This window comes from Dermacentor variabilis, chromosome 6 (assembly GCF_050947875.1).
Source record: "Dermacentor variabilis isolate Ectoservices chromosome 6, ASM5094787v1, whole genome shotgun sequence".
NCBI lineage: Eukaryota > Metazoa > Arthropoda > Arachnida > Ixodida > Ixodidae > Dermacentor > Dermacentor variabilis.
In genome coordinates this window covers 59,657,552-59,668,775 of record NC_134573.1, presented here as the reverse complement: position 1 = coordinate 59,668,775, position 11,224 = coordinate 59,657,552, and the positions used below count along the sequence as shown (strand labels likewise).

Genomic DNA, 11,224 nt, shown 5'->3' with positions numbered 1-11,224 from the left:
GCATTATGGGCTGATACAGGAGACGGTGCACGTCACATGAAGCCTAAGCAACGAAAGTCTCCGAATGACCACTAAAAATTTTAAATAAACCTCCCTTATCAATACGCTGTGTCGCTACATTGCTTGAATGGCAATCCATTTCCGTCGGCAGTCATCGCGAGATTGGTTATTCTGTTTTATTGCACGCTAACATAGATTCACAATCTGTGAAATTGGTCAAATTATGTTTGTCGCCGCATAGGGAGCGAGTGCCGGAGGAGGAAAGTGCCTTGAGGTGGAGAAGAGAATCGCCGCGTTCGGGGCTTCGACATCGCGGCGCTCGCTGTACATGTTCACGGCGTCTGTTTGAATGGGTAGCAATATGTGCTTTCCCTGTGGCACACCAGGCTTCGCACCGTTGAGGTAAATTTAGCATCCGCGACCGCGTTCGTGCGAAAGTGCAGAATGCAGTCGTGGCCGCTACATTTATCACGACGGTGCGAACCTTCGATGCACCGGGCTCGCTGTGCATGTTCATAGCACCCATACGCCATCGCGTAACCCACGTTAACGAAGTGAAACGTCCTTGTAACGTTATATTCCGCCTCAATGTTTTTACAAAAGGAGTACTAACCGCTCACGAAATGAAAAGACGGAACACGAGGAACAGTCATATTTCCCTGAAGCACAGCAAAATCAGATATGACAATGTTGCATGTGACGAGCTTCTAAAGAAGCCGGAGATACTAACACACAGTTTACGTGAAATCCATATTGTGCTGATGTATAATGGGAAACTTCCTATTATTAAGTATGTATGCAACTATACACCGTAGAAACAGAAACACGCCCTAAGACAGTTACTTGGCAAGTTAGCTTACAGGCATGGAGAATTTTTTCTTCAAAACTTCGGCGTGAATAAGATAGAAATTTTCACTGGCCATATAGCGGTTAATGAGAGAGAAATGTGTCACCATGACACCACATCCCTTTCACGTTCCAGATGCACGATTTGAGCCGCGTTCACCACCTGTCGAAGTGTTCACGCGCTCACTGGATACAATTCCTGGCTCTTCGAGGAGGAAAGTGCAACGGCCGTTGGCTCGTAGACACCACTGTCAGTTGAGCTATGTAGATGCTCACATACAGACATACACGTTCTTCTAAGCCCTCCCATTCCTTCTCTACCTCTACCGCATGATAGCTTCGCACACTTCCCACACGTGCACATTTTCCACTTCGATACTTCTAATGCAAACGCTATAAAAATAGCAGCCAGTTTCCCTTAAGAAAATCACATGTGCGTGTCTGCCTTGCTCATTAGTGCCTACTCTGGCCGTGTCTAAATAATATCAACAGCGCGACCAGCAAGTCGCCAGCCCACTTCTTGTCGGAGCCTGCAATTGAAGTGGATCCTTCTATCAAAACCACCACGCCTTTTTACTTTCCTGTTTACTTCGACCTCGAAACTTTTCTCTCAGCTCGTTTTCTATATCGTCTCATTATCAGCCACTGTGGCTCTTTGCACGTTACTGTCACGTACACGCGCCTCCGGCACCGTGCACACAACGATCTGCACCTGAGGGGACCGTTCGGGCAAGTCGTCTACCCCCTTCGCCATGCACTGGGCTAGACCTCTCCATTTCTTGTTTAGGACGGCATTTAGCCCACCTGCTGTTAGGACTAGTTAGTTCGCCTGGGAATATTCCGCAAGCTTTGCTTTTTCTCGCTCCATGACAGAGACCACTGTTCTCCTTGGAAATGTCCTTACCTCCACTCTCTTATCGCTTTTCATCCTCTGCACAATGGCATCTGAGGCCCTAGTCAAATTTGAGTCACTGGTGATTAACACCATATCATTATCTGCTAAAGTCGACGCCTCACCCTGCCTTCCTTTTTTATCCTTTTCCTTCGACTGACTAGAGGAATTGACCTTTGCGTTCCTACTTTTTTTTGTGAGTGGCGCTCTTTCGAGCTACTCCCTCCCCACCTTGCACACATTCCACGTGCTTTTCTGACACTTCCTCTCCTGTCACGTCAGGAGACTGCGTTTCAGTGTCACGGCCATTCTAGTTCACAATGGCGACCCTGTTCAGCTTTTCCTCGGCTGTTTGAGGTCCTTTTTCCACCAACTTCCGTGCATCGCGCTCCATATTTAGCTCATTTCTGAGCTCTTTGACCTTGTCTCACAAGCTCATCCTGGCAAGCCTCGATATTCTTCAGCTTGGCATCGACCTTACAGTGTCTGCCGATTGACTCGATTCCCTTTCTATTCTCATCCGTCCCTTCGTCTGCCTTGAGGGACCTCCCGCACACTGCATGCTTTCGCACCTGTCTTGCCATGTTTTGCACTTAGCTTTTTCTAATACAAATACCGAAGCTTTCTGAGCACGTGCCTTATAGCAAAGGCCGATACGCACAGCATCTAAAAACTGCTGCTAGGAAATTGTCACCCTTGTTTCCGAATCCATAAATCCCGCAAGGACTTAAAGGGAAGCTGAAAGCTTTTCCAGAAAAAAATGAGTGAAGAGCAGTACGTCGTAGTTTTCAACCCTCTGAATTCGAATATCGCATCGAAATTGAGCGAAAGAGAGCGCAAATATATTTTATTTCGACGAAAAGTGCAGCAGCAGACATGCCCAGCTCGCGCGCGTCGTTTCCGCCTGTGATTGGTCAGGCGCCTCGTGACGTCAACAATGGTGTTCGTCCGGACCGACTGCTGCCGCTACTCACGAAGCACGGTGCAATGTAGTTTGGTGGTGTTTTGCTGAGACGGTCATGAAAAATTTCGTGAGTTTGCGTTTCTCTGAGGAGTTCGGCGTTGAGTCCAAACTCCACGAGAGCGATTTTGCGGGCGACGGTGACGGGTGACGGCTTCTAGCGACAAAACGGGCCGCCGCTTGAACAGATCGCTCGGTGTTGTGGCTCGATCACTCGTTTCTAGAAATCTATAACTCATCGCTCGTCGCCCGGAAATGCTATGAGCGACTAGCCAATAGTGCGAAGCCGAAACTGGATGTACATAACTCAAATACTACTGTTTGTCGCACGGAACGAGCAAACTATTGAATTTTACACGTGCGAAAATAAGAACCTAATGTAAGACCTTCAGAAATATTTTATGCTCCTTCTTCAGTAAAATACGTCAACATAAATTGATAAAGCATGCGTCACGCTAGTTTCAGCGCGTATATTGCGGCCCTCATACCGGGAAGTTGTCGCTCAAAGCCGTCGCTCGCGTGGAGTTCGGCTTGCAGGCGACGAGTGAACGCGACAGCCATCGCCTCGCTTGTCGCGCTGTCGCTGTCGCGTGCAAGATCACTTGTAAGGGGTTTATACTTTACTCCCTACATGTACGAGCCCATTGCGAAGAGCCGGCCTCTCCATGAAGCAAAAAATGCTGCTGCAAGCATTGCTTTCCACGCGAACGAAGGCGAAGTGTTAAGGCCCAACCACACACGGTGAATCGTGCGCGCCTGGCTGCGCGTCACGCGTCTGCGAGGCCGTACGCGCCTGTCCTACGCGCCTAGAGAGGGCAGACGCGCAGGAAACGCGCGCGTCAAGGAGGTCTTGATCTTGGGCGTCTGTTTGAGCGTACGCGACGGAAGTGGCAGCTTGTGCACCGACGTCACGTGGGCCGCATGTACACTTCCGGCGGTTCGGAAAGGTTGTTGAAGTTTCAGAATCGTGCGGAGACGCCGGTAGTCGCTGCTGGTTTCGTGTCGATGGAGCACAGAGGCTATGGAGGCGATCAACAACGAAGCGCTGATCGCCTGCGCTGAGGCTCGACCGGCGCTTTGGTAGCAGGCGAAACACAAGCGCCACTAGAACAAGCACTTGACGAGGTGGTCGTGGATCGTCATGCCCAACGCTGCCGAACAGGTGAGTGCTCGGAATTTTATACGGGCGTCATAGCGGAGCAGTTTCAATCGCGATCGAGCCCGATCGGGGTCGGATTTTGTGATCACGATTGCCTGTACCGCGCAATCTGCGCAGAACCGATCGTGATCGAGAAATTTGATCGCGCTCGATCGCCATCGAAAGCCTAGCTGTGTGGCACTGGTATAAGCTGACTCTCTCATCAGCCGACTCGCAGATGTCTAAAACGCGTTTCATCTGTGCAGATGACGTTATCCCAGCGCTGCAGAAGTGATGGAAGTCCGCGGGGAATAAATTTCGGCGCCTGGGAATACGTTTCAGAAAAAAAAGAGCCGCGCCGTGCCAGACGACGTTCAGGACGACGTCATCTGGCTGTTTTTCGACCAGATGATGTTTCTGCGCCACACAATGGAGAGTAGACCGTAAGTGATCTTGAAGTTTCCACCTTAGCCGGCGTGTTAAAAATGAAACACGGGATTTTAGGGCTTTCCCTTTACCACGTTAACCGGCGATGCCGTATGTTTCTGTTATAGCTGGCAATGCACCGCACTTATGGGAATCGACTCAATGTTGTGCTTACACAAGCAAGTCGACGCACAGTATGCATTATATTCAGCTTTGTCTAATTGGCGATAAAATATTTGTGCTGCATCGCCGCTCCGATTATCGCATATTTCGTTAAATGTGATCCGGTGAGGGGACATACAAGCAGTACAAGAATAGCTTTGTATATTTATTTAGGTACCCACAAAGCCAGTTTGGCTTTGCAGTGGGGAGCAGAGAAAGCAGAAATACAGGTACAAAATAACAAGTAAAATAGCACTTAAAAACCTAACAGTAAATCATAAGACAGAAGTACAGAGAATATCACATACAAATTAGCAGGATGAATAAAAAGAAAAGGGCTTGCATGATGCACACACAAAAACAAAACACAAAACGTGCAAGTAGTTTTTTTTTTATTCTGTGCACTGATCCTAGAAGGCAGCGTGCAAGTCAATGGCCAGTATTTAACTGAGTATTGAATGTTGCAATATTCATGTGTACCTTGGGCACTTCAATGCACAGTTTTAATTTTGCATTTTGTTGCTTGCCAGCAGTGTGCAAATCGGTGCTTCATCACAGACCCTCAAATATTACCTAGCTTGCTTAGGAATTCATTCAGTGTCATCATGCTGTAGGAATAAATGCGCCATAGTACTGACGACATTGTCAGCTGTGTAATTGATAATTCTTTTTGTGTCTGCTCAGCAGTGTCCTTACCTAATTATCAGCCTGCGGTTATTCTGCAGATCCCAGGTGGTGTGGTTACTCGTTTAAGCGAAGCTTTCACGATGTTTGTGGAGAACGCTGTTCCTGCTTAGCAAAATTTTCAAGGAAGGACTAGATGATCCAGTTTAACACATTCGCACAGTGCAAAAAATGATTATTGAAATTTTACATGCTAAAACCACGATCTAGTTACATTATTTTAATTGGTATTTGCATTACGTCCAGTACTTGTCACTCGTGCAACACAGTAGCCAGTAGTCAGCTGGGATGACCATGGTTCAACGACTACATTAATATCAATATGAGGCGAGCTATTTGGCAAGACAGTAGGAGTGGCGGTAGGAAAGTCCAGAGAAGAGGCAAAAAAAGCTTGGCTGTAAGAAACCTTCTGGAAGGGTTTGCTCGCTAAGGTCGGCTTTGCTGGGCCAAAACACCCTTTACAAGGCAGATGGCAAGAAGGCAAACATTATTAGATGTAACTTCCTAAATACAAACAACAAATGCCCTGATTACTACGTACACAGCTTCACACTGTGTTTAGACGTACATTCAGTTAAGAAAAACAGTTTAGAATGAGATGAAGTTTACAAACAAGTGAAAGGAAAACAAAGTTACAAGCCAAGAACGTTTCCAGTAGAAAAACTAGAACAGGAGAGAGCCTTATACTAAAGCAAGACCTAACAGTACTACTACTCTATGTTTAGAGAGTGCAAGCATAGGTCTTTCAACATGAAATTTATTAAGTGGTTTTACTGAGTAAATGTAGTGGAATGCTTCCTGCTAATTATTTCAAAACTGAAACATTCCAAATATCATGCACTGTGTTGAGTAGAAGTAATCACTAGGCTTTAGGCATGCAGATCTCGTAAGAACTGCTTAAATGCATCACAAGCAAAAACAGAAAAAGATACAAAAGCTACACTTATGCGCATGCAGAAACTGTTCATTCTGGTTGTATAGGCAAGTCACTTTTGTCCCTACAAAATTGATTCAGAGCTTCAGTGTACGCTAATAAAATCACACACTAAAACAAATGTGGACGGATTTGAGCCTTCATATATTTTTGCATCCAGACTGGCACATTATTTACACATTGACAGTATGTGCAACCCTTATTACGCTCACATGCAGGATGTCCGCCAACCTTCCACCAGTGCCCCCACCGAGTGAGGAGGGAAGTGCTGCAGACATCTTAACAAAAAATGTGCCAGTTTTCCGATCTGGCAACACTTGGAAGTGCCATCACCGTCAAGTGAAGAGTCACAAGCGCCAGCATCGACTCTGTCTTCGGCGTCGCATGAGTCTGTGGAGTCTCAGGGCATTTCAGAATCTCTTGAATCACCGATGTTTCAAGAAGTTCTGGTTCCTGAGGATTCTGAGGCACACCACAGCAGTCCGCAGTCAGAAGCATCGCTGGCTTCAGCAGGCAGTCGTAGGCTGGATACGTTAGGAAGCATTGCTTCTGAAGCAAAGTCAAGGGGGAGGAAAAGGAAAAAGAAAGATTAGAGTCAGTTAATATTGGAGGAATTAGGCAATGTTTCAAGTGCAATCAAAAGATGCAAACCACAGGACGACCTCGAACTTTTGCCGTCTCTCTGCTCAAACACATTAGAGAGGTCAGTGAGGATACGCATTTCGACATGAAAATTACATTGATGCAAGTAGGAGAGTAATTCAAAGATTAATGTTTTTGAATGTATACTTTTTGTATAATAAAGCCAAGAGACAATGAAACAAAAGGAAATCATTGATGAATTTAATGACTTTATATCGAAATGGAAAAATAAGGAGGAAAATGAAAGTATATAAGAAGGTAGCTTCTCACTAATGGGAGACAAACCCACAAACGTTGAATTATGCTTGCATTGCTTTACCAGTAGAGCTGCAGCAATGGCTATCCCTCTGCAAACTTTCTTGGGCCTGAATGTGCATGTACTGGATCTCACCCTGGTAGTGTTAGCCAACGCTACTCATGCAAGAACACTCCAAGAGCCTAATCTAGTACACATAAACATTCTATGAAATTGATGGTGGAATAGCCTCCAGCTCAATTGGTTTTGGTTTTAGCTCCCACCAGTGGCAAGTTATATTTTGACCACTTTCATTTCCCTTCTCCTTGTGATGTTGACATTACAAATAAAATGAGTTATTTTCCTTTATGCTTTATATATGTTTCCTTGTCTGTTGTTGTCATGTCAAAGCCCCTCAGCTCTTCTTTTTTGTTCATTTTACATTGTGTTGTATCCATATTTTTGTGCGGTATTCAAGAATTTCATAAAGTTGATATCTGTGGGCCTGGTTGGCTGGCCATTGCTGCTGTAGAGATGTGTGAACATGTTTTAGCAACACACCTACGATAAAGAAGCACTGACTTGCAACTAAAGGTTTGTTGTTGCAAGACAGATGTTTATCGCTTTCATCTGTGTTTACTCATTCAGCCTGTCTTGCAGCAATGAACCTTCTTGAGTTCACCACCTGTGCATGAAGAGTCTGTGCATGCATGTAGAGATGCCTGTACATGCCTGTAAATAAAAAAATGTAATGAACCTTCAACCAGACCCCACTGAAAATTTCGGTTATATGCTGCAAGTTGTAAAGCCTGTCGGGGCGTTCTAGCAGCGCAAGCATTTTTCATATTGTTTTATTATTATTAGAAGAGGTAGCAGAAAGGCAAAAGTCCTGCCACCACATAGCCAGGAGGCGAGGTTCACTGCCAACATAGACAACCTCTACCTCTCCCACAACTATCATCCACAAGCCACATTCCTTGCATTTTTTTTCTTTGTGTTCCGTGGCTCAGTTCCAGAGTTGGTTTTGCATGTTCTGCATTGGATGTTTGGCCAAAGTCTTTGTACGTAATCAGTGACATTGAAGGCAGTGTGTAAATGAGACATTTATACGTATGACCCTGCTTCACTGGCAGGAAGCAGGGCTACCTGACGGGAGCCGTGAACAGCATGTGAGCTTTAAAAAATTTCTTAAGCTGAAAAAAATGTAAGAAATTTCTGCGGCTGTCGTGCTGTTCTGCAGTTGTTTAATACTTTGCAGGCACGATCGCCACTATATGACTTACACACCACTGCAGAGTCTAGCCGCCTCAATCCCCACACAGTAAGTCAAGGCAACGTCTTTTATGTCTTACCAGGATGCCAAGTAGCTTGAATGCAAGTTGAAAAAAAATTAGTACGCATGTTTCAATTGTTTGAATACTAATTATGATGACATGATTTTTCTTCACAATGATCTACATGGCTGTGGGGGGGCCCTTTTCAGGTGACATACGATCAAAATTCATATGTGTAGGTTAGCTACCACCTTTGTTTAATACTACATGTGCAAACATACCTCAGTGCATGTTTTACAGGTTGCGCAAGGTCAAAAGCACTGAGGTAGCTTTTGTGCGATGCCAGTCGATGGCAGTTTTCTTTAGAGTTAGCCGTAACTGTTACACTGGTGATGCAGTAAGTGGAAACTTTCAGTCTCTGTGCTCATGCGATCATTTTTTTCTTGTATTTCTTTTCACGCGCATTGTCAGTACCATCATTACTATTTCTCGTTTTGTATCAGCATTTCGTGTCCCATTTTTTAATGTGTTTATGAGTTAATAAATAGTTAGTTGTGTATAATTCTGTATTCTGTGGAAAGAGAGAAATAAAGATGATTATTAATATATTATTATTATTATTATTATGTATTAGTATTTTTATGCACGCTCATTGTCAGTCGTTTCCTTCTTTCTTTTGTTTTGCTTCAATGTTTTGTGGCTCCTTCCTGATTTGGCTTCCAAAAGGCGGCGGGCAGTAATATGTAAATAAAATATAATAAATGATACATTAAATGACAAAGAAACGGTGTTCTGTATTCCTGCAATCGCACATTATTACTCTAGGGGCAACTGTCCTTTACCAACCTCAATGCTACAGCAAGTCGTTCTCCAGGCTCCAGGGGTTTCTCGAATGTGGTGCTGCCGTGTGAGGGCCTCTGCTAAAAAGCTCAATAGCTTGTCCAAGAGCTGCGGCGCCTTGCGAAAGAACTTGTAGAAAAATCCGTGGTCATCCTGACGTATCCGTTGCATCTGTAAAAAATGGTGCATTATTGCCTGGCAGCAAGACCATGCCCTGCCCATATACATGCGCAGGTATCAGGAGCTGTACACTTTTCACAGACACACACGTATAGCCACTAGCCATCATTAATTTTACCCCCTGCTTTGTTTATGTGCTTGAATACAAACAGTGGTTCGGCAAAACAGGAGAGCCAGTCAACGGTATATTAAAATCGTGCGGCCACTGCCAAGAAACTTCCGAAATTAGTCGCACAGAATTTTAACCTGCCCCCCAGGTCACAATTTAATTACATTACACTTCATATTCTACAGTCACAATTCTGAGAGACAGAAAATATAGGAAATCGTATCTCCTCCACAAGCTTCATATAAGACAACCAACACGTGTAAAAAGGTGTTCTTGAATCTATGTGCTATACTAATGGCACAAATATAACTAGCAGTCCTTAGCTTTTTGTAGGGGTGTGCTAATACCGAAAAGTAGATTTAGAATCGAATCAAATGAAGAAAAAATAATCTGGATATCAAATAAAATATCGAATAGCAGAAAATGTATTACAAAACTTAATCCTTACAAATTTTGTGCAAGAAAAGAGGCTGCTACACAAGCTCTGTGTAAACAGTATGGTCTACTGTTAATAATGAAGGGAGCCCCAAATTAGTATTACAGATTGTCTGTTGAATCAAGCGCTTCTTCCCCTCTGACGCTGAACAGTTAATGACCGTATGTCGTACGCCATACACGGGTGACGGCGGTTGAAACGTCGTGAGGTGTTGTCACCACGTATCCAATATACTATCTGTATGCTTCCGGCGGCTAATCAGCCCGATCTTCGCCTATGCTTTCGCGCTTTCCGCACTACACCCTGCTCTTGTCGTTCCCCCTGTTCGCGTGCGTCACGTTATCGTTTCGATCGGTGCTGTCAACCTGGACGAACCTTGCACCGACGACGCGATGCTGTTCTGCGAATTGGGCGTTCGCGCTCTGCGAGTACGATCCCCGCATTACTACTTTAACCCTTTCGCTTATGCGCGCACTTAAAAACGCTGATAAGTAATTGCTGTCCTAACGAAGATAAGTCTCCATGTCCAAACACTGGCTCCTAGTTCTACCACTGTAGATCATCGAAAGGAAAGAAGTTACTCACAGCCGTAAAGTCCTTCTTCTTTACGCAGTTGAAAGACTGGCCGGACCCACCAACGTCGCCGCCGCAGAGGCCGCAGGCGCTTTCTGCGCTCCCGCCGCCGTTGCAAGAGCAGCAGCAGCAAAAGCTTCTTTCTCATGTGGTACATTACGGGGAGAGAACGCTGATGCCGGCGAAGCAAGCGGCTAAGCAAGGGCTCGGCAGCAACGTCGTGCGTGGTCGCGCGCAGATGTCAGCTGCAGTTGTGAGCAAGCAGACGCTATCGCGCGTGATGTTGATAATTGATGTAGCTTTTCTTGCCATAAGGATGTATAGATACGAACAGCGTGCGTTTCTCAACTTAAAAACAATGTACTAGCTCTAACATTGATAAATTAAATAAACATGGCTAGCCATAAAGAAATTAAAGATAAACTTTTCTCAAAGCCAAAGACGACCGTTTCCGCCATCGCTGGGCAGCTGGTCTGTCAGCCCTGTGGCTACGCGCAGCGAAGCGCGCACGTGTGCGCGTATCGTGTGGCTGGACGCCCTTCCCTTCATCACCCGCGTACGCGCACGCAGACGCGTACGCTTACGTGTACGCGTAGCGAGACGCGTATCCCGGGCTGCGTGTGGTTGGGCCTTTAGCATCTCCTTTAGTTGGAAATGTTCTTTGGCGAGTATGTTTTTTGCTAAGCTGCATTCAGCGTTTCAGTCAGTACGTTTCCGGGCAAACAGCTGTAGTGTTATGTTCCTGCATGTCTCCTCGTAGAACGTAAGCGGTGATGCGATCTTCGGCATTTGTGCGCTGCCCCAAAGCTGTCGGCAATCTACACAGACGGTTTAAACGCGGGAAAAGTTTACCGGCTGTTGTAGCACGTGTAGTATAGAACCATCACCAGCG

The 11,224-nt window shown here is 45.4% G+C and overlaps 1 protein-coding gene and 1 long non-coding RNA gene across 2 annotated transcripts; one reads left to right on the top strand and one right to left on the bottom strand.

The window, feature by feature from the left end:
- Positions 1–3,514: 3,514 nt before the first annotated feature.
- LOC142584804 (uncharacterized) lies at positions 3,515–7,296 on the top strand. The gene is made up of 3 exons (XR_012828938.1): positions 3,515–3,861; positions 4,104–4,280; positions 6,262–7,296. It is a non-coding gene; the product is annotated as an uncharacterized LOC142584804 (long non-coding RNA).
- Positions 4,577–10,943, bottom strand: LOC142584803 (uncharacterized). The gene is made up of 3 exons (XM_075695078.1): positions 10,345–10,943; positions 9,041–9,205; positions 4,577–6,592 (listed from the first exon to the last, which is right to left on the bottom strand). Exons 2-3 carry the CDS (start codon positions 9,203–9,205, stop codon positions 6,323–6,325), a joined length of 435 nt encoding a protein of 144 aa, XP_075551193.1. The 5' UTR covers positions 10,345–10,943; the 3' UTR covers positions 4,577–6,322.
- Between the last annotated feature and the right edge of the window lie 281 nt (positions 10,944–11,224).

Bases quoted from the DNA above. Each gene is read 5' to 3' on its own strand.
- LOC142584803 (XM_075695078.1), bottom strand. From the start codon at position 9,205: ATGCAACGGATACGTCAGGATGACCACGGATTTTTCTACAAGTTCTTT. The intron at 6,593-9,040 runs GTTGGTAAAGGA...ACTTTGCTTCAG, and splicing joins CGACTTGCTGTAGCATTGAG to AAGCAATGCTTCCTAACGTA.